The sequence below is a fragment of the Nomia melanderi genome, chromosome 1 (assembly GCF_051020985.1).
Source record: "Nomia melanderi isolate GNS246 chromosome 1, iyNomMela1, whole genome shotgun sequence".
Lineage (NCBI taxonomy): Eukaryota > Metazoa > Arthropoda > Insecta > Hymenoptera > Halictidae > Nomia > Nomia melanderi.
In genome coordinates this window covers 39,412,783-39,434,750 of record NC_134999.1, presented here as the reverse complement: position 1 = coordinate 39,434,750, position 21,968 = coordinate 39,412,783, and the positions used below count along the sequence as shown (strand labels likewise).

General features: G+C 45.1%; 2 protein-coding genes across 6 annotated transcripts; one reads left to right on the top strand and one right to left on the bottom strand.

Annotated features, from left to right (window-relative positions):
* The first annotated feature begins 2,417 nt into the window (after positions 1–2,417).
* On the top strand, positions 2,418–7,958 carry phtm (cytochrome P450 enzyme phantom). Of its 4 annotated transcripts, none has more exons than XM_076364488.1 (8): positions 2,418–3,957; positions 4,241–5,663; positions 6,023–6,171; positions 6,404–6,606; positions 6,679–6,985; positions 7,083–7,241; positions 7,321–7,495; positions 7,595–7,958. In XM_076364488.1, the coding sequence occupies exons 2-8, from the start codon at positions 5,336–5,338 to the stop codon at positions 7,774–7,776; spliced, it is 1,503 nt and encodes a 500-aa protein (XP_076220603.1). In that variant the 5' UTR covers positions 2,418–3,957; positions 4,241–5,335; the 3' UTR covers positions 7,777–7,958. The 4 variants fall into 4 exon arrangements, with proteins under 4 accessions (XP_076220603.1, XP_031847623.1, XP_031847622.1 ...); XM_031991763.2 differs by having other exon boundaries at positions 2,418–4,854; positions 5,009–5,663; XM_031991762.2 differs by having other exon boundaries at positions 2,418–4,854; positions 4,972–5,663.
* Positions 7,959–9,552: 1,594 nt separating this feature from the next.
* Cyp18a1 (Cytochrome P450 18a1) lies at positions 9,553–14,725 on the bottom strand. Of its 2 annotated transcripts, none has more exons than XM_076367853.1 (5): positions 13,235–14,725; positions 12,664–12,785; positions 12,096–12,525; positions 11,759–12,023; positions 9,553–10,924 (listed from the first exon to the last, which is right to left on the bottom strand). In XM_076367853.1, exons 1-5 carry the CDS (start codon positions 13,605–13,607, stop codon positions 10,495–10,497), a joined length of 1,620 nt encoding a protein of 539 aa, XP_076223968.1. In that variant the 5' UTR covers positions 13,608–14,725; the 3' UTR covers positions 9,553–10,494. The 2 variants fall into 2 exon arrangements, with proteins under 2 accessions (XP_076223968.1, XP_031847617.1); XM_031991757.2 differs by lacking the exon at positions 9,553–10,924 and adding an exon at positions 11,100–11,582.
* Between the last annotated feature and the right edge of the window lie 7,243 nt (positions 14,726–21,968).

Below are 21,968 nucleotides of genomic sequence, written 5' to 3'. Positions count from 1 at the left end.
AGACGAGAATGTATTTCGGTAGTGCGTACATTGACCAAAAACCGATGCTCTTTCGCGGTTCAGTGACCTCCGAACAGCTTCCTCCAGACCCTCTTGTCTCTTTCTCTGATTTCAATGCTGTCTCCATCTTTACACACACACACACACACACACACACACACACACACACACACACACACACACACACACACACACACACACACACACACACACACACACACACACACACACACACACACACACACACACACACACACACACACACACACACACACACACACACACACACACACATATCGTACGACGAGCATTTCTTCTCATCGCTTTCTTACCTCCCTTCATTACTTTCTATTACTTTATAATCATGCATCATGCTTACGGTAATATTGTGCTGGAACATCGTTCCGGAGAAACCTCGAATTCCACGAAGACGCGATACCTTGGTAAAACACGAAATAATTAGTAATTTGTCAATTGTAATTGTTGACTGTAGCGATTCGACGAAGGCAAACGACAGGCTTCGGGATGATGAAAAAATCAATCGGTCGGAAGAAAAGCAATGCGTACTGATTCAGGTACGTGCAACTATGTGACTACTGGGCCGTTATCTGGCAGACCATGTACGACGATTCCTTCCGTTTTCCGAACGATCGATACAATTCTACCGAATGTACCTTTCGTTGTCGTTTCCTCGTGTCTTCAGTTTGTTTCGTTCCATGTGTCTTCTCAGTAACCGCAAAATACCTTTGTTCCATTGAAACTTGTATTCTCCCAGAAATTGACGAGATCGATCGCTGTGAGAATTGCTGAGATTTTACAAATTCGAATGTTTTCCTCGTGTTCTCTTGTACAGTTCTCTTCTATCAGCTGCATCCTTCTCTCGTGCTCTCCGTCTGTCTTCCTATAGCTGTCGTTCGTTCAGGTAACGAGTATTTCCAAGCTGCTGACTCGGTCATACACCTGTGAGAGTGAAAGTGTCCTCCATCCCCACCAAAATTTGTGCCGCATAACCACGGTTGCGGATGTCGCTGTACCACACTACTTCGCACCGCGCCGCACCTCTTCGATATTGTATGTACATATGTACATATGTATATACATGTACACATATACACATGTAAATATATACGGTACTGTCGACATCACTACCGCCGTCGTCATCTACATTACCACTGTCGTCACTGTCCTCCTCGTCGTCGACGTCGTCGACGTCTTTGCCATTTTCGTTCTCCAACTCCCTTTCCGTAATCGATAATTATCGGTTGGTCGTTAGTATTGTAGTTTCAGTTCAGTTTCAACGTTCAACTTTAAATGGACTAATCGAGTGGTTTTACGGTAAATTTGATGAAATTTGATTGCGTTGAAATATTCTTTTAAAATGTCGGCACTGAAATGGAAGCAAAGAGAATAAAGTGTGTATTGAATTTCGTGGAACGTCGGTAGCGTTACACGAACCATAAGGGAATGATCGAGCAAACGGAAATCCAAGCAGAGGTGAAATAGTTGCGAACAGAGAATCGAGAAGATGCGAGAGAGAAGACGAGAGAAGCGTATTCTGGTGTTCGTATCGGCGATTTTATTCGAAAAAGGTATCGCATCTTGCGGAGCAAGAGAAAGAAACACGACAGCGTTATTCGCGATTGAGGAGAGGCAATAAACCCAGAAATGCCAGTCGGGGCCACTACACCCGCCTTCTTTAACGGGGCAATGAACTCTGTCCTCGCAGTGTATTACGAGCGATGTCACTCGGTATAATACTTGTTCCCGTCGAATGGAGAAACCAACCGATCGATCGTTTCAGATTCCAAAGTTGAAATTAAAACGATCCGAACCTTCGAAATTCTTTCGAAAGTTTTTGCCGATTGAATTTGTATAGGCGACCTATTTCGCCGTGGCAGCTCGTTTACGCGTTAGTCGGTTAGTCGGAATCTCAGTTGATCTCGAGACGCTTCGAAACAATAAAGTGTCAACGTTTCGAATAGTGTTTATTCGCGTTTAACACGATTTCACGCGACACCGTGAACACCGTAAACAGCTTCTTAATTATTTCTGTTCGCCAAGGATATTTCTTGTCTGGATCATTTCGTGCAGCACATACCAAATGGTCAAGCAACATTCCTGTAAAGTATGAGAGTCGTGAAAATAGCATATTAACGAAATTAGCATAAGAGGAGAAAGTCGCGGTCGTCGGCCTCTTAAACACGTTTGCTTCGAGCGCCGAATCTGCGAATTTTCGTAAGAGCGATACTCGCAACGGCCACATGAAGGCTATGATGAAAATAAACAACGAATTGGACGACGAACAAGTCAATTCTAATGGATGTTTGTTTCTAACGAGAAAAGAAACAGAATTGGAGGAAGAGACAGGAAGAGAGACGAAACCGAGAGAGAGGGGGAGAAGGGGGGTCGTGAGGGGGGTCGAGAGACAGAGTGTGAAAGGGTAGGGTGAGGTGGAGGGAAGAGAGGAGTAACAAGTAAGAAAGACTGAGAAGGAGAAAGAAAACCGATCGCGTCGTTAAAGTCGACCTGATTACCGACACACGAGATCCTTCCTTAGACTCTGATACATTTATTTTACTTTCGAATCCTGAATTTCTTCTCGAGTAGAATATCTTCCAACGAGCGCGATGTTTGTCTATAAGGCGATCTCAATGTTTAGAAAAGGTTTACACACATGCGCGTGTCTGTACGCGCATGACGCGCGGTCGTCTCTGCGCTGTTCCCTTATAATGTATCGTAATAATAGAGCTTCTGTACGCTGTGTATGGGAAAGAGGAGATTTATTCGTTGAATGTAAAATGAACGATCGAGACTGAAATTTCCGTTCGCGTCGCGTGAACCCGAGGAGAAGAAAAGCAGGGAAGTTAAACGTGGCGAGTTGATCGCGTTTCGGGTCGAGGATATACGACGACGGTCTTTCGCGACCAAAGAAAACGATTCCAGCCTTGATAACTGGATTCAGCCAACGACCCGAGCCGATCGTTGCCCTGTAGGTTGCCGTCCATTTACTCGGGGTAAACATTACAGAGAACACAAGCTATGGAAAATAAATCATTCCAGCCATCTAGCATGATTTCTCCTTCGCGAAAGAATCGCGTTCGACCTTACATCCGCTGACAATTTAATATTTGCGGATCGAAACTAACGCCGCGGCCGATTTATATTATCCGTGGATGTTTCAAACAGGTCGTTTTGTTCGTTCAAATGTTGTAAAAACGGCCGAGTGTAGCGGCGAGAGAAAATAAAGCGGAAGAAAAAAGCTATGTAAAGTGTGTAATTGAATTGAAAAACTTGTCGTGGTAAATTGGTAAGGCGAGGAAGAAAGGAGATTATGAGTGACGGTAGTAATGCAGCGGCGAAGCGTGAAGGGGTGAAGGATCGCGAGAAGTCGCACCGTTTGTCCGTGACGATCGGCGCACCGCAGAGTTCGTTATACTTGAAAGGAGATCGACAGAAGGTTATCGTTACCGGTGAATAACTCGCGTGGCGTCTCGAGTGCTGCGAAGCGGCGGTCCTTGGAGAAAAATTCGTTTCATCGAACCCAAAGCAGTCGTCCTTAGGTCGAATGAAAAATAATTTCATTACCGCGGGAGCTTGCGCGGCATTTCACAGGGACGGATTTACCGTGAGAGCCGATAAGTTGGTTCATTCATCGGTACGAGAGGATGTTGGGTAGCGTAGACGAGTTTCAACGAGAATTGCGTTTCGCGGAGAAACATTCGGAAATCGGATGGGAGAGGGCGGTGAGAAATCGATTAAATATTTCGCAAAAGAAACAGGAGAATTTACGATATTATTCTGGTCTCGTTTCGAATGTCCATTACACAGCCCTGCTTGCCCGAAAAAGGAAGGAGACGTATCACGGCAGGATTGGGGTTGGTACCCTTCGAGTGGTATCCCGGCGTCCTGGGATTCCATATGTGGTGTTCGGTGCATTGCCCTCGTCGCACTTTCCACGTACGTGCGAGAAATAGTTTGAATATCTGAACGAGTACGCGAACGACGCGCGTACCGAACAACCGACTCATTCATTGTCAACTCGTTGAGTCGTATTTATGGGAAATTATTCGCTCGGATTTTCAATGTTCTACCAACAAATTACTTGATTCCTTACAAGATCTCGCTGTATATTTCCAGCACTTGTTTCGGGCACTTGTTGTTTCGCATTTGTTATTGCCTCTACTCGAAACATTAACGATGGTATACGTAACCAGATGTGTAGACTGTATACTATGCGTAGTTTGTCGATAACACATGCGAGACGTACAAATCTGATTTTGGAGTGCGAGGGTCAGAGGTTGCGGGAGAGAGAAAGCGAGAGAGAAGAAAAGGAGGGACGATGAGCGGCTGAGGATGAGAGTGAGAGAGGCATACATAGATGCATCGAAAAGTGAAAACGAACGAAGGGCATTCGAGAGCAGGTATCGGGGAACGCCTGAGTCTGCAACAGAGGAATGACGGGTAGGCATCAGGTATCCAAGAGACGGCGATCTCTGAGGCTGGTAGTAGTTTGGTAGGTTTCGACGCTCGGCAACGTTTCCATTCAAGTTAAGAAGTATTCTCTCGAGTATCGCGAGACTCCACAAAGAAAATGTTTCGGAGATAATGTAATAACGATCGCAAGTGTGCATGCATCGAACGTAGAATATATAAATGTTAAGCAATCGGAATCGTATATAAATGTAAAACAGACTCGGTCGATGATTTGATAGTCAAAAAAGATTTCTTCGCGACATCCGTTGGCGCCGGAGAATCAAAACCGTACCGAGTTTCGAGTCGGTCGGCAGTCAGACCGTGGTTCTTACCCAAATCGGAAGATAGTTTTTCGTCTGTTAGATAATATCAGTGTACGCGGTAAGTTTCCAATGAATTTTTACTTGCCATCTGAAAAATTACGAGAAAATACTAGACGCAAGTTTCCAACGATACGAAATACGGAATACAGAGTACAGAATTCCGAATACATTGCAGAACACACGGTAGGAGATCGAATCGGTTACGATTACAGGTGAAAAGGTGAAAAATACGTGTCTCGCCACGCGCCGTGCAACATTCTGCGCATGAACAAACAGCTAAACGGGCTAACAGCAGAACACGTGCTGCTGAATACGCGCACGCTGTTAGAACTCTTATCCGTGCTTCAGTGGATGTGACGCGCAACGGATCGACACCTGGATTCGCGTTGGTAGGACGGCCCGCTTAAATTTTTTCATTCGGGAGTACACACTGTCTTTGGCTGGTTTCAGTTGGAACGTGGTCGGAGTAGACCGAAGCAGACCGTGAATCTCATCTTCCGTCCGGAACGTTTTGTCCGAGCGAAGCGCAAGTGGTTGCGATGAATCTTGTTTACGCAACGTTTTTCGTATCTCTCCTTTTCCTCGCGTACCTTTTCGATAGAAGTCGGAGGAGGAGGGTGCGTCGTCTACCTCCTGGCCCTTGGCAACTTCCAATCGTTGGCTATCTTCCATGGATCGACGCGAAGAAACCTCACGTATCTCTGACAGAACTGGTCAGGAGATATGGCCCCGTCTGTGGAGTTCGCATGGGTTCCGTTTATACTGTCCTCCTCTCGGATCCTCGACTAATAAAGCAGACTTTCGCGCAGGATGCGTGTACCGGCAGGGCACCATTGTATCTTACGCACGGAATTATGCAAGGATACGGTAAGAGTAGCGGCCACATTTATTCTTCCACTTGTGCGAAGCGTATCGCGTTCCTTTTCCTCGTACTCATCTTTTCCCGCGTAGGCAATTTTGTTCAGTCAGCTTTTAGAAACGTGCATACCTACGCAGCGTGCGATATCGCACCTAGACAGTTTGCGGTAGAACAGTTTCTACTAGAATCTTCTTTGATATGCGAGCAAGCATTCGAGGAAATATTCGAAAGAACCAAAGATTCGAATATAATATGCCTACCGACGCGCTGTGCATATCGTACACCGTTGCTCCACTTAACAAACTCTCCGTATTAGCGCACTTGGCCAATCTGATTCTTCGTTTTCTTTCGATGTTTGTTTGCGCAGGGCTCGTTTGCGCCGAGGGAGATCGTTGGAGAGATCAAAGGAAATTCGTTAGCAGCTGCTTGAGAAATTTCGGTATGGTGAAACACGATGGTTTGAAACGTGACAAAATGGAGGGAAGAATCTTGAATGCCGTGGACGAATGTGTATTGGTATTTTCAACGTGTTTATTATTTTTATCAACTTTTCGACGACCTAACCAAGACCAGTCGTTCGAATACTATTCATTTAATTGTCTAGTAACTAGCAACTAGCAACTAGCAACTAGCAACTAGCAACTAGCAACTAGCAACTGTTGTAGTAACAACGGAAAAAGATACGATAGATCGCGAGGCGTCCGATGCCTTTTCGACACAAAGAATATGTTTTATCTGACGTTTATAGAAACTCGAAGAGCGTTCGATGAACGGACCGTTCGATCCGATGGATACGCTTCATCACTGTATGGGCAATCTTGTGAACAGTATCGTCTTTGGGAAAACGTACGAGGAAAACGATCAAGTTTGGAAGTGGTTGAGGCATTTACAGGAAGAGGGAGTGAAGCATATAGGTGTCGCTGGACCATTAAATTTTCTACCTCTTCTCAGGTATCCGTACCCTTCTGGTTTCTTCGAGACTTGCTCCTACAATTTGTCAGGCTATTAGATATCGTTTGGTAGATTCTTACCGCGATACGGCGAAACGATACGGTCCATTATGGATGGGAAGGAGAGGACTCATCGAATATATCGCGGCATACTTGAAGAATATCGTAGTCGAAGCGTTACGACAACACCTTCGGAAACTGAAAACTTTTTGACTGCGTTCGAGGAACAGATGAGAAGGGAGAATACTACGGAGACTAGTTATTACACGGAACCTCAACTGTATCATTTGTTGGCTGACCTGTTTGGTGCTGGAACCGACACTACCTTGACAACTTTGCGCTGGTTTATTCTCTTCATGGCTGTCTATCCGGAAGAGCAGGTATGCTTCTATCTAATATGCTCCTATCCAGCTACGTACACGTGCTCGTATGTGCTCGCGTGTCGCGCATCTTCGAGTAACAGAGAGAGATTTTTAGAAGAAACTCCAGCTGGAAATAGATCGGAGTTGTTCGAACGAAAGGGAAGGGTTGCATTTAGCGGATAGAGCCTCGATGCCGCGCCTCGAAGCTGCCTTGGCCGAAGTGCAACGACTTCGAAGCGTCACTCCTTTGGGCATTCCTCATGGAACGTTGGAGGTAACGAACAATCGGACGCTCGTGCATGAAACGGGAATAAGTTGATGTGTGTTTTTCTACGGAAAATTCCGCGTCTCAGGATACACGGATAGGCGAATACGACGTGCCGAGGGGCGCGATGATTGTACCGATGCAGTGGGCTATTCATACCGATCCCATTTACTGGCGCGATCCTCTCGAATATCGGCCCGACAGATTTCTGGCGGAGGATGGGAGTTTCTTTAAACCGGAATCGTTTCTTCCGTTTCAGAGCGGTAATTATTTTCAATTTTCTTTTCCTTGTTCCTTTCCGAGCGAAGGACCGAGTTGTTCGTGGCACGCATTCTCTCTCGTTGCTTGTCGTTCTTTTACAGGGAAACGCGTGTGCGTTGGCGAGGAATTAGCCAGAATGATATTATTTCTTTTCGCTGGGAGAATTCTACGATCGTTCGATATATCGGTACCGTTGGACGAAACCGTTGATCTCGAAGGCGATTCCGGCATCACGCTAGTTCCAAAACCTCATCGGTTGATGTTCGTTAGGAGACGTCGATAATCGTTTATGTGTTTCGCTATGTGTTTCATACTCGTACTCTCGTACTCGTATTTGTATGTGTTTTGTTCCTTTGATAAAATGATGTACCGCGTAACTTCAAATCATCAACGGTATTCACAGGTATTATCAATATACAATATTTTCTCATTTCATCTATTCTGCGACTGTTTATATTATTGTAGTTGGAGGCAAATTGACCTCCTTCTCTTTCCGTTCCCTTTGCTCGCTAACAAAATCTTTCCAGATACGTGATTCCTACTTTCCCACATTCGGTTCACGTTGCTACCATGTACTACTGATTTTCTATCGATTCGAGAAACACGGTGACGTTGAAAATGATAGTAGTATTACGAATCGTCTAGTCGGTCACTGTACTTTGGTCATTTGTTCAAGTCGGATAATCCTGTATAGGCAAATCGGAACACGGTCGGGTTGGTCCCCGGTATTGATGAAACAAGTGAAACAGGCAGTATGTACGATACTTCGTATGTACGAAGAAAGCATGTGATTGGTGCGGGAAGAGTCAGGCGAATCGAGCTTACGCAACTGTGTCGTTTCGTCGAGCCGTGCCAAGTTATCGTTGCGCCTTGTCCGAATGTAGCTGGGTTCTTACCGGGTCCGTTGAAGCGTCGAAGCATCGAAGCGTCGAAGGGTGGTCGAAGCGTCGAAGCGTCGAAGCAGTCGGTTTCGCACGGGGGTATTTTTCCAAACACGCTCCGTTTATGTGGTTGGGAAAGGGCGTGTCGGAAAAAGGATGTAAATACGCTCAAATCGAGAAACAACAGCTTTAATCGTAAGAAAAGAGAACAACATTAAATAATATTGATACACACGCTTAACTTCCTTAATAGGGAACATGGTCGAAACATTGACAAGATGCTTATTTCTCGTTGCAATTGGAAATTCTTCGAGTGAGAAGCGTGGAAGGGAAATGCAATATAATAGAAAAAGTAAGGCTTATATCTTGTCGAAGCTTCGTCAGCGTTCCACTATTCGCATTACAAAGTCTTTGGATATGATTTTACAATCGCGATATCACACGGATCTCGAAAATCCTGCGTCCTAAATTCGTGATTCACAGCCTTAATTTTTGTCCGCGTTTAACGGATCATCGAATGAGATACAAGTTCTGAATTTCGTTCGCCACATGACTATACGCGTACATAGTCATGCTGTAACAATCTCGTTCTATCGTTTTCACGAGATTCAATGTTGTGCCTTCGGTCGAGACACACAACCCTACGATCTAACTTACTCCAATTTGAACCTATACAAATTTTTACACGGTGAACGAAAGAAAACTCGAAGAAGAAGGCAAAATCGTATTTCCATCGGTCGTCGTGATCCTTCTCGCTTACTAACTGATATACACGTAACAATTTTTCTTTACTATTGTAATCGATACATTATCTTTGCTGCTTTTACCATGTCATCGTCGTCGTCGTCATCGTAGTCGTAGTCGTAGTCGTAGTCGTAGTCGTAGTCGTAGTCGTAGTCGTAGTCGTAGTCGTAGTCGTAGTCGTAGTCGTAGTCGTAGTCGTAGTCGTAGTCGTAGTCGTAGTCGTAGTCGTAGTCGTAGTCGTAGTCGTAGTCGTAGTCGTAGTCGTAGTCGTAGTCGTAGTCGTAGTCGTAGTCGTAGTCGTAGTCGTAGTCGTAGTCGTAGTCGTAGTCGTAGTCGTAGTCGTAGTCGTAGTCGTAGTCGTAGTCGTAGTCGTAGTCGTAGTCGTAGTCGTAGTCGTAGTCGTAGTCGTAGTCGTAGTCGTAGTCGTAGTCGTAGTCGTAGTCGTAGTCGTAGTCGTAGTCGTAGTCGTAGTCGTAGTCGTAGTCGTAGTCGTAGTCGTAGTCGTAGTCGTAGTCGTAGTCGTAGTCGTAGTCGTAGTCGTAGTCGTCGTAGTCGTCGTCGTCATCGCCGACGCTATTACGGATTCTACTACTAAATATTCTATTGCTACTTTCTCCTTCTTCTTCTGTCGTTGCTGCTGTTGCCGCTGCTACTAGTACTAGTATTATTCGAGTTGCTTCTACTGTATACCTATTGTTTTTCTCATTACTGCTTTTACAAAATTGTTGCTGTTATTATTGTTACCATTATTGTGGTAATTATTAGTATTCCTACTGGTTTCGGTCATGCTATTTACAACTCTCGGCCTTTCTTGCGTCGAACACTGCGCGACGTTCGTGATTTTTGCAAAAATCATTGTTACCGATTATACTTACCAACCCGGTAAAACGAAAGTTACATGAATGTCGAGCAGTGTGCGAATCTAGCAACATACAAACATTCGATCCAACATCTGGTTTGAAGAATTCTTTAAGTACACGACAATGGTAAATGACTAAACGCGAATAAATAATAATAGTAAGTGTCAGATGAAACGTCCAACATTTCTACATCGGAATTACGACTCGAAAACAAACGAGGCACTCAAAGGCAAATGACTTTTTCAGAGAATCATGCGAACAATTATAGAGACGATACATCGAGTAGGAGAGGAGTGCGCAGCCACTTGTTTCATGTTTCGTAAAGTTGTTTAGGATGCAGTGAAAAGTGGTATCGTTTCATTCTGATACAATTTGAATTTTCGCATTCTACTCAAGCAAATATGTTAGGATGGGATCGGGATCGAGGTAGGGATCGCGGTCGAGATTGAATTCGGGTTAGGAACAGCTACCGTGCTCCGTAGATCGTTGTGGAGCGTTCAAAAGAACGACGAGTTTTCAATGACTGCCAATGTTCCGTAAAACGGTACCAGGGGAAATCAGATCGTTGCTCGGGTCTTCGATTAGTTCAAGATTTCTCGGCACCAGACAAACGTGAAAAGGATCGGGTGTAACGGTGATGCCGGCATTACCGCGCAAACTCGGTAACGACGCGCTGTCCGGGGATCTCAATTCAAAAGTGTGCATTAACGAACTAAAGAACAGAAACAATTCCATACGCGCCAACACATCACCAAGGCACATACGTCTACCGACACCGAAAGGCATAAAGTATTCCGGTTTCTGGACTTTACCTTCGGCCGAGAGAAATCGACTCGGTCGAAACTCCTCGGGCGCCTCCCAAAGTTTCGAATCCATGTGTACGGCGTGCAGCAAGGGTACAACTTGCGATCCAGCCGGTATTGTATAACCATCTAACGTCACGTCCCTGGAATCAATTGTACGATTTTCGAATTCGTTAATCTTACTTTCCTTTTCTGTCCCGTTCCCTCTCCCTCTCCCCCCGCCAACCCCTCCCCTCCACCCTCTGTCCCATCTTTGTCCCCTCTTTCTCCCCTCTTTCTCCCCTCTGTGTCCCCTCTTTACCCCCTCTTTGTCCCATCTCTTTGCCCTCTCCCCCGCGCCCCTCTGTCTCCTCTCTTTCTCTCCTACTTTTCTTCTCTCTTTTCCGTCTTTTCCCTGTTTTCCCCGTTTTCCCCGTTTTCCCTGTATTTTCCATTTCTTATTCTTCTCTCCTATTTCCCTTCGTAATTCAATGTCTTTCTCCTGCGTTCGATAAGTTGAAAAGGACTTGTTCTTCTTGTTCTCGTTCTCGTTCTTGTTCTTGCTCTTGCTCTTGCTCTTGCTCTTGCTCTTGCTCTTGCTCTTGCTCTTGCTCTTGCTCTTGCTCTTGCTCTTGCTCTTGCTCTTGCTCTTGCTCTTGCTCTTGCTCTTGCTCTTGCCCTTGCTCTTGCTCTTGCTCTTGCTCTTGCTCTTGCTCTTGCTCTTGCTCTTGTTCTTGCTCTTGCTCTTGCTCTTGCTCTTGCTCTTCTTGTTCTTGTTGTTGTTCTTCTTCTTCTAGTTCCCAATTCTTTTAGTTTTCCCACCTAATTTTAGTTTTAGACTAGCTTTTAGTTTTCGCACATAATCGCTACGTACATTCGTCAAGCAACGAGGGCCGAAAATTCGTTATCGATCGCCCATGCGAAATATTCGTTGCAATAGTTTAAGCAAACATATGAGATGTATGGTACGAAGGAAATATGAAGAACAAGATAGTTACCGAGTAGTTGCATGAGTAGTTCCTAATGGTACCACGCTTGATCTTCGGAGCACCTCGAGTATCGTCGCCTCTGTGATTGGAAGGAAAGGCAGATCCTCCAAAGCAGGCATTCTAGAACTGCCTACCACCTGATCCAATTCCTCCCGTACAGCAGTTGCCGCTTCCGGATGATGCAGCATCAAAATGATCGCCCACTCTAGTGTATTTTTCACCGTCTCCATACCAGCAGAGAACAAGTCTCCAAGAATTTGTTGCATTTGTCGATCTGCTCGGAAACGAGAAGAATAGATAGGAATCGCGAAGCGTTAGCAAGATCCATTCCATCCAGAACACTCACCGTGATTTTTTCCTTGAAAGAGCATCGCCGCTCGACCTTCTCCTTTTGCTTTTTCAATCTCGAGCAAGTACGTGTCGACCAAGTCCCGAACGGTGCCCTCGCGAAAAGTCGCGCGGTGTTGATCGACTGCCTCTTGGAAAAAGTCTGCCATTTCCGCACGATTTTCGGATAATTTGTTCCGTATCTTTTGCAGACAAGGTAGGTAACGCATCGTAGGAATAAAATTGACTGCCGCCATGCTCCCAAACAGTTTAAAGCCTTCCTCGATCAAGTGCATGAATCTACTGAACCTAGTGTCGCCGTGTTGGAAACGTACTCCCATTATAATCGAACAGATTACGTTGCTGACTGACATTCCGAGAGAGGCCGAGACATCCGTCGGTGCACCTCGTTTTAACGCGAAACCTCGAAGTAAAGTTTTAACCTCGCGCTGCAAGTTGAAACGATTCCGTGTTACTATCCGAACATCGATAAGTAGAAATTGGTAAAGTAATAGCAATGAACCCGAAAACCGACGAGAGAAAAAGAGTTTAGAAGACAAGGTTTAGAAGACGAGGGATGCGCTCACCATGATTCTCGATTCCATAATTTTCTTTCCACCACCCACATAGGTCATGCTGAAGCTCCTGAGCTTATCGTGAAGAAATTTTCTTTGCTCTTTCCACATAGCACCCTCGGTGTTGATAATACCTACGAGAGAAAAATAGGATTCTACCATTCTTCGAATTGAAAAAAGGAACGTGCAACCAGATTCTGCTGAACCTTTAAGCGCCGCTACAGATGAACAAACAATTATGGAATCGAAAAAGGTTGGCGATGCGGAAAATCTGAGATAGGAAAAGCAAAAGCAGCAGGAAGTAGGGAAAACTAAAAGAACGCGTAAGCGTGTAAGGAGGAGGCGAACAGAGAGAGAGAGAGAGAGAGAAAGAGAGAGAGAGAGTAGGGGGGAGAGAGAGAAACAGGTTGAGATAAAAAGAGAAAGGCCACAGTTTTAACCTTCGGTATCTGTATTGAACGCACAACAGAAGGCAAAAGTGCGAGGTCTGCGAAATGGTGCGAAATCCCTATTGTCTCGATAATGATAATTATGAAAAAGATTAGCAACGCGAAGAAAGGTTAATAGTCCATTGCACACTTACCGTATCCACCAAGAATGTTGATGAACTCTGTATGCGGTCTTCCAGTAAATTCTTCTCGGCGAAACGTGTCACGTATAGTGCGATGATCGCTAAGGACGACTACGAGTTGCGTTCCTAAACGAGCACTGAACATAGGGCCGTACTTTTTCGCGAGTTCACCGTATTGAAGATGAACGTCACCTTTCAAAAATGGCAGATAACCAAATACAGGTACGCCCCAAGGTCCTGGTGGTAAGGAACGCACGTATTGAATCCATTGTAAGCATCGTGCCGTCAATAGTACACCGACAAACACGAGAAAGGTACAGAGTACCTCGATTCTTGTACCACCCATCGCTTGCCAAGTCCACAGAGCCGCGTGTTCTACTAGCATCGTGTCAATCAGCCGTAATAAATGTTGGATTCGATACGTTGCCGAATTCTCTGATTTGTAATATTTTCAAGCTGCTCTCCTTCGGTGAGATTATCGATTCATCGGATTTTCGGCTGACTATCATCGAGCGCGTCGAATGCCAATGTCCCACCTATTTTGGCCAGCGCTCATCTCTGATTCCAATTACTCGTTACTCTTGCTTCTGTGTCCCCTTTCCTCTCTTCTTCTATTCCTATATTTCCTCCAGCTCCGTCTCTTCACTTCTCTCCGTCCATTCACTCTGTTTCCTCGGAGATTCCCTCCTAAGCTCCCTTTCTCGGTCCGTTCTTTACGTTATTTCAGCTCTTGCCGAGGAAACGGACGACACTTCCGTCCGATTTTGCCTAACTCGGATTCGTTTGGACACGAGTGCGAGTCGCTTTTCGGCACGACGCTTCCGCGATTCGTGACTACAGGTGTGTCAACGACGATCGAGCTTTTAGATCGTAATACCGCGAGAAAGCGAAAAGAAAAACAAGAAATCGCAGTTACAGTTACAGTTACTCGTTAAAAGATCATCGAAATTGTTCGTATCCAGTTATTTGACGATTTCAGCAAGATTCGGAGTAACAAGACCGGTCTCTCCGATGCGAGATGGCGGCGTGTACGGAGCCAAAGAAATAATCAACGGACAACGAGAGTTGGAGAAGAGAAGCAAAGAATAATTCTTGATCCGAAGAAGGCGAAGGTGAAGACTTTTGTAAAGGAATGCACTGGGTGAACAAAGTAAATAAACAGTTGGGAATCCGATTGGATGGACAAGTAACTAGGACAGAACTGACGCGTAATCCGATAGGTTGATTATCAGTCGGTGGGTAACGATGTTGAATGTAGAAACAAGACAAGTCGAATCGGAGAATAGGTGGAGCAAGAGGAAAAACGAAGATGAGGAGGAAGGCGACCACGGAGGCGGAGGCGGAGACGGAGACGGAGACGGAGACGGAGACGGAGACGGAGACGGAGATGAAGGTTGAGTGAGTGAAATAGTAAAGAAGAAAGGAAGAAAAAAAGTCGGTCACCGCCGCAGCCGAATTTGCCGGCGCTCGCTGTGTCGTGAGTCGTACGAGCTACGTAAAGATTGAGTGTGTACTAACATACACCTTCTTGTCCTTGCCCGTCTTATATAGTGACTCATCGAGCACCGGCCCCCCAGCGACTCTAAATGGTCCCCCGGATGCCTCCCAATTGCCCCCGGCAGTCCCTGGACGTAGTGGGGCCGCGGCACAAAGAGAAGCAGGGACGAACGTAATGGAGAGGAAAGAGCCGAGAAAGACGGTGGACAGTTGAACGGGTTACACGACGAGTCGCGACGCGACGAGACGCGGCGGGCCGCGAGACTTGGTGGGGATGAAGTGTGGCTCTTATATTCAGGGTGGTGGATACTTCCGGCGAGGGTGCGAAGGCGGGCTTCGTATTCCTTGGTCTCGTTGGTCGAAAACCACGAGGACTCGTATCCAGTTGCGTTGGTGGGGGATGCGGGCCCCCTGCAGGGATTCGAAACTATCGCCCTGTAGTGGGGATCCATACAACCAAACTCAACGGTAAGTATCTCTTCGATTTACTCGCAAGGGATCCGCTCCACGGGTCAACTATATAGGTTTGCGCTTCGCTTTTCCGAGCCCCCTTTTCCCTTTCCCCTTCAGTTCTCAACCCAAAAATCACGTACAACTATCGACTATCGACCTGTACGTATGTATGTACCTCTATTCTCGAACTCTAGTTACGTACGCACAAGTATGCGAATCAGTGTGTCAACCAGTATAAATACAAGTACGTGTATACGCACGACGTACCTCCGCTTGTACGTACATGCATCGATACCTGTACACGATCGACTTAAACGCGCGAGAAGACGGATCAGAGAAGCCGGGCAAATGCGAAAACTGGAATTATGTTAAAAACTTGAAATAATACGATACGCGGAGTAATTCGTGTACTGGTAGAGTACAATATATCGGAATGTATTTACACATTTCAATAAAGGTGCGTTGAAAAATCGATCGGCAGATGTGCGTTCGAAATTCAAGATTTCTTCCTATAGGTATGAACGAATCTTAATTTAGCGGTCCATGCTGACCCAGACATGGTCTCTACCGAACAGTCGCGGTTCTTCGGCGGCTGGGTCATTGACCCAGTTCGTATTCTTTCTCGATAGCCACGTCCGGTTTTCACCATGGATGCTACCAGAAATAACCCTTTTGCCGCCGAGGATGAACATTATCGGAGCAACATTCTCAACTGTTGTCCGTTCGCTTCGCGTGATCGTTAATTATTTCAGTTGATGCCTGTAGCTATATATCGTAGATTCATAGATTTACTCAACTTACTTATTACAACTTACTTCTTTTCAATTTCCGCGCAAACTTTTCAAACTTTTCAAACTTTTCTTTTCCTGGATTCTCTCTCACTGTTCCTCGTTTCTAATTTCTTCGTACGCGTTCCCTGTTCTCTCTCTCTCTCTCTCTCTCTCTCTCTCTCTCTCTCTCTCTCTCTCTCTCTCTCTCTCTCTCTCTGGGGCATTATTTCTTTCATTTTACGATACTCTCGAAATGAACCTTTCGAATGTTCCAAACGTGCGTTCGAAACACCACCACCCTTCGGAATTTTCTTCCATTTTTCGACTTGGAAAGATCTCTGCAATAATACTGTATAAATCAACGTTTTTCCGTTCACGTTGGAAATTGCACGCGTTCAGTGTAATAGACAAACCGATGTCCGGTTTCACGATTTTGCTGTCTACGTTCCAAGGAGCGTGGAACTCGTTCGAATCAGTTTACAGGATTGTTCGACTATAACACGTTGCAGCAACGATCTGCTGTGACTCTGCAGAATTCGATTCCTCGAAACACTGATATTTACCGCGGTTTCGAATGCATCAGTGTGTAGCGGAGGAGACGCAATCGCGTACGGAGTTTTTATTCAATGAAACACCGGCCAATTTCTAGATCCGCTTACCAATCTTATCAACGAATATCAGTTGTTTCTTAGGATTATACGATACGACAGGATAGGACAGGATAGGACACGAATTTGAAATGATACAGAACGTTATAATAAGCGAGGATATTTCGAAATAACGAGAATCGCGATATGACAGAAGGTTGATCGTATCGTGATAATCGGTGAATTAAACAGTCAGTGAATAAGATAATGCGACAAAAGGGAGGAAACTGGTATGTTATGTATTTGCGTATTCGTACTATTACAACTGTCACGGGCGGTGAGCACGCGTGCACGTAAACGTGATCAGTTGTTCGACTGTGTGTATGCGCGAGAAACAACTTGCTCGCGTAATCAAGCCTGCAATTTCTGATTGTTTACATGCGAGGGCATTGCCCGAATGCCGTTTACCTTACTTACATTCCAGGTGTTACCACTCCCTCCTTCTCCTCCTACTGGTTACAGCGCACCTACGATGCGTATACGAATCGCATACTATACTTTCAGCGCCCGCCTGCTTTCGAGCAACCAACCAGCCAGGTGCGATGCGTACATTTCTGCCTAACGAGGAGCGAATCGACCGATAAATTGATTAATAGATACTTTGCTCTCTGTACAGTACATCTATATACACTGTAGATGGTACCGCTCTGCCGCTCATGTTTCCAAATTTTCTCGTCTTCCCGGAATTTATTGAATTACCTCGACGCGTTCGTTCTACGATAATTCGATCGATCCTCCGCCCCGTGGTCTTGATTTCTCCTCATGTTCCATCCTCCAAGAGTTTACCCATTTTCCAATTTATTCATCCTCCTTAAGTTGAAACTTTCTCACCGACGTGCTCCTACACACAGATATCTATATCCGACAATGAGTTTGCTTTCGCTTTCGATCAATGGAATTTCCTTGAAAATTTCTCATACTTAACGAATCGACTTGACGCGTTTACAATATACGTATTAACGCGTCTCCAACGAAAGGGTAAACTATTCGTTTGTCGATAAAGTTTACGCAGCAGACTCCGAATTTGAGGTTTGGTACAACTATGATTATGGGAAGCAAGAATAAGATAATCGTCGGTGCTTGAGACGAGAGAACGGGAGAATTTTTTTAAACGCGAAAAGTGCAGGAAAGCTAACTAATGAAAGAACAAAGAAAAACCTGAAAGAAAGGAAATTTGCCGAGGATACAGTTTAGGCGAGTTCCACGTTATCAACGGACGAATGAGCGAGCGAATCGGCGAGCACACGAATAAGTGCCGGTGCGGGTGCAGGCATACACGCGTGTGCGCAATCCATCTTCGAACGGGTTTCCTTTCTAACGGCTAATAACGGACCCTGACTGGTCGGACACGAGAAGGCAGTTTTTGACTGTCCGTTATTTCTTGGTTGGGCCGTCTCTCGAATTATCTCCAGAAACTTCCCTCGAGCCGTGGTTCGATCCGTTAGAAACCGTAACGAGTGAATGCCACGCGCACACGCATGGGACCTCAACGAATTCCCCCAATATTGTCGCGGTTCTCTGAAATCTCTCTACTATTTCTATTCGTTCGTTCTGCGCGTTTTCACGGTGTAACGTAGACGTCCGCGACTCGGATCCGACTTTGAATCCGAATCTGAATCTCGATCCATAACCATCTCGAACGTGTGCGAAGCGAATGAAATTGCCAGATTGAGAGAAAGATTGGTTAGATTACGAGTAAGAAAGCCGAAAACATAAGGCCAAAGAACAAACGGAGTACTGCGACACGTATTTCGAGCACGTGTAATACGTGCGAGTACGTAACAGCCGGGATAATACCGGGTGAAGGACCGAACGAACGATGCGTTGGACGGATGAACTGGTTGTCCGATTGCCCGGCTGGTCGTGTGCTCGGTTCCTCGATCGCGCGCCCGTTACCATCACTGACCACTGCCAACGGGTCGATAACCCGAGACCTCTTTCGCAGCCGAAATTTTCGATTACTCGTTCGCTAGAGTGGACCGAACCGAATACATATACCGGCTGTCCTTCCTACCCTCTCCAGTCCTCATTTTCTGTCTTTCCTAGTAGTCGTAGGGCGTTTCTCGTTGCCAACGTGTACAGCTCATTCGTGCATCGGAACTGCCCGCAAACCCAATTTTACGTCCCGTTCACCCACATTCCTCTCATCGACGTACGAACCAACGATTTATGATCGTGCCGATCGTTCGCCGATCGTTCGCCGATCGTTCGCCGGACATTCGCGCCGATGTCTCCAGTCAGCCAATAGGCCAAACGATTCCACTTTTAAACCCAGCAGAATCTTGTATGTTATATAACCGGCGGAAAAACTCAATGATCAAATTGCTCGATCAGTCGATCTCGCGATGCAGTAGATATCGCCCACTAAACCGCGTCGTGTTAACCACGGTTTTCGTTCGCACTTTGAATTTGCTGAAAGTATGCATTTCTCGAGTCGTTTTCGTCCGCATTCCGGGCATTCTTCCGCACACCGTCGCCGCCGCTCGTATCAATTCTCCCAGCTATATCCAATTAGATAGGAAACAAACATCAAAATTGCATCACAAAACGGTTGGAACAAGTCATTCTTATCGTTTCCTAATCAACAAGAGATATTGGAATTAAACCTCTTTTTTCAGCTATGATCATTGAAATCTGATGTATCGCGCCGTTCCATATTGAACATTGTGTCGCATCCCATTGTGTCGTGCTGTGTTGTTTACATCGAACAATCAACAAAATCGATTACACTCAAAAGGAAATGATTTCGCGACTTTTGAAACTTCGACAGACGACACAAAACCATGATCACCGATCAATGACTGGAACGATGATGACGAAACGGGTTCAGGTGAGTAACGTAAACACATCGCCGTGCCCGAACGAAGGAGCGAGCTCAGGTGAACGACCGACAAACTAGTCTAAGTGCTGTATTTGCAAACTATTTGCTCCTAGTGGATTGCAACTTTTGCGATATAACCTGATTCATCTGCTTTGCGACGATATCAGCAATTAATCGGACAATAGCCATTGCCAAAATATTTTCTATTTCATCCCCGATCGTAAATTTAACTGTCTCTAAGACTAATCGAATAAGAAGCAACTTGTGCAATCCAGATTATTTCGATGGCTGACACATATTTTCCATAGATAGAACGTGTTGTAGTACTTTTCGCTAAACGACAGAAATGCTGGATAAATAACGGTAAAGAAAAAGAAAAAAGGAAAAAGGAAAAAAGGAAAAGGAAAAAGGAAAAAGGAAAAAGGAAAAAGGAAAAAGGAAAAGAGGAATTAATGAACGGAAGAATGGAAGGAATAAAATTTACATTGCGCCCCCCTTTACCAAATGTCTACTCGAAATAAACGCACGTGAATTAAATCATGAAACGGTCAATGCTCGGCTGACCTCAACAACAGTAAAAGTGACAAACGGCTCAACTTGTTATCGAAGTTGGTCGTGGAACTCGATTTCTCGATTCCTGCTCCACTACTTATCGAAACGAGATTCTAATCAAAATTGATCGATTCTTGATCTACTGTTCGTACTTTATCGAAATTGATCCACGTGGCAGTTTAGGAAGATATCACCGATACCTTATTGTTTCTTAGCCAATTGCGTTAGCATTCGAGTTTCGATGTTCGATTTCAGATCGGGCTAACAAACCGAAAAGCTAAAGAGAGAAAATGTTCGCGAAACGATTACACATTACGATCAGGGACGTACAGGAATAATGCTAAGGAAGAATTGGAAATGAGATTGAAATATTAAGTAGTGTTTCTCATACATTGATATTTTTGGTATCGATTAGGTCATTGATCCTAAATCAGCAAGATTCTCGTCTTTTCCTTCATCGATCGAGGATTAATCGAAAACTATGGCAACCGATAGATTGTTCTGTAGATTGTACTCTCTTCTTTATCTGGCTCGATTAACTTAACAGCGGTACCAATAGTATATTGTACTTTCTCACGATATTTTACGTCCGTTTGTTAAGTTGTTTCGAACGAAATCAAAGCTAACCGATCTCGAAACCTCATCGATCCGTTCCTGTGACCAGTCGTTTACATTGATCGATCGGTATGCGACGTACTGCGCACTCGCTCTTACCTTTCGGATCGCATGATCCAAACCTTCGAAAGGACATTGACCGGTGTTGTACCTAGAGTGTAGCAAGTGTATGAAATACTTGTGGTACAGTCGCATGTGAATTCGAGCACAGTGTATCATTTACTTGTACGGAATAATTGAGCAGAAAATGAAAAAATGCTGGATACTGAGAAGAGGAGGGGGCCTCTGGACGGAAGTGAAATTCTTTCGCCTGTTCGATAGCTTTTGGTTAGGTTTCATAGATTTCATAGGTTTAGCAGACGTTTCAAGCTTCTTCGAGCTATTCTGAAATACGTGTACCCATTTTGTGCGATTCGTAATTCGCCAAACCGTCGAAATAGGATAGAGCGAAGAGGTACAGAGCGAAAGAAATCAGAGACGAGTAGGAAACGGAGGAATACGATGTCTATCTCCTCGCTCGATAACACTTGCACCGAAACCCACCATCGATGCGCTGCATCATTGATAATCATTTTTCTATGCTCTCCGTCAGCTGAAGTACGAGAGCTCCTGTATCACCTCGTTAGCACTAAATTTCTAAGCTGAAAATACGCATACTGTGTTGACGCGACTAGCGCGTCTAGCAGCCGGGTGAAGCATAGTTTCTCGTAGACTCGAAAGAAAACTCTCGAATAAAATGTTGAAAACGTACGAAAATCTTTCAAGAAAATATCGAATGCAGCCGTTGATAATCTGCGATATCTAGCATGCTAGGTTGAATTTAGTAGTCGGAATTTCGTCGACAGGCTTTCGAGAGATTTATTTCTTTGGACAACATCGATAGTAATCGAATACTCTATACCGGAGAGAAATACCGTAACGAGCGACCATGAGAGGCCGATCGTAATTACGTCACCGTAGCGACAGATATAGAATCACTGTTACTCTCAACGTAAATCGTAATACGCACAGGTCATAGGCCTGTTATTTTCTCTGAGGCACATTACTACGCGATTCGATGCGCTCGTCAATCGTCCGGGCTTCAAAGCAGTGCTTGAAATCACCATTTACAGTAACATTGATCTTCATCCCGGTTGAAGTGTGTCGAACGATCGGGGTTCACCTTCGCGTCGTTCGTCGAGCAATCCTGCGCATATCATTTTCCCAGCTGAATCGTTTCCCATTTTCAATTGAATTCGAATGAAAAAGAGAGTAGACTGTGAAAGAAAGACCGTGGTGGGAAAGACGGAGAGGTAGAGACAGAGGTAGAGATAGGGGGAGAGAGAGAGAGAGAGAGAGAGAGAGAGAGAGAGAGAGAGAGAGAGAGAGAGAGAGAGAGAGAGAGAGAGAGA

What these genes read in the sequence shown, in the direction of transcription:
- Cyp18a1 (XM_076367853.1), bottom strand. Translation starts at nt 13,607, where the DNA reads ATGCTAGTAGAACACGCGGCTCTGTGGACTTGGCAAGCGATGGGTGGT. An exon ending in TTATGGAATCGAGAATCATG is followed by an intron (nt 12,526 to 12,663) that starts GTGAGCGCATCC and finishes TTCAACTTGCAG; the next exon opens with CGCGAGGTTAAAACTTTACT. An exon ending in ACTACTCATGCAACTACTCG is followed by an intron (nt 10,925 to 11,758) that starts GTAACTATCTTG and finishes AATTGATTCCAG; the next exon opens with GGACGTGACGTTAGATGGTT.
- phtm (XM_076364488.1), top strand. Translation starts at nt 5,336, where the DNA reads ATGAATCTTGTTTACGCAACGTTTTTCGTATCTCTCCTTTTCCTCGCG. An exon ending in CCGTGGACGAATGTGTATTG is followed by an intron (nt 6,172 to 6,403) that starts GTATTTTCAACG and finishes TGACGTTTATAG; the next exon opens with AAACTCGAAGAGCGTTCGAT. An exon ending in TTCCTCATGGAACGTTGGAG is followed by an intron (nt 7,242 to 7,320) that starts GTAACGAACAAT and finishes TCCGCGTCTCAG; the next exon opens with GATACACGGATAGGCGAATA.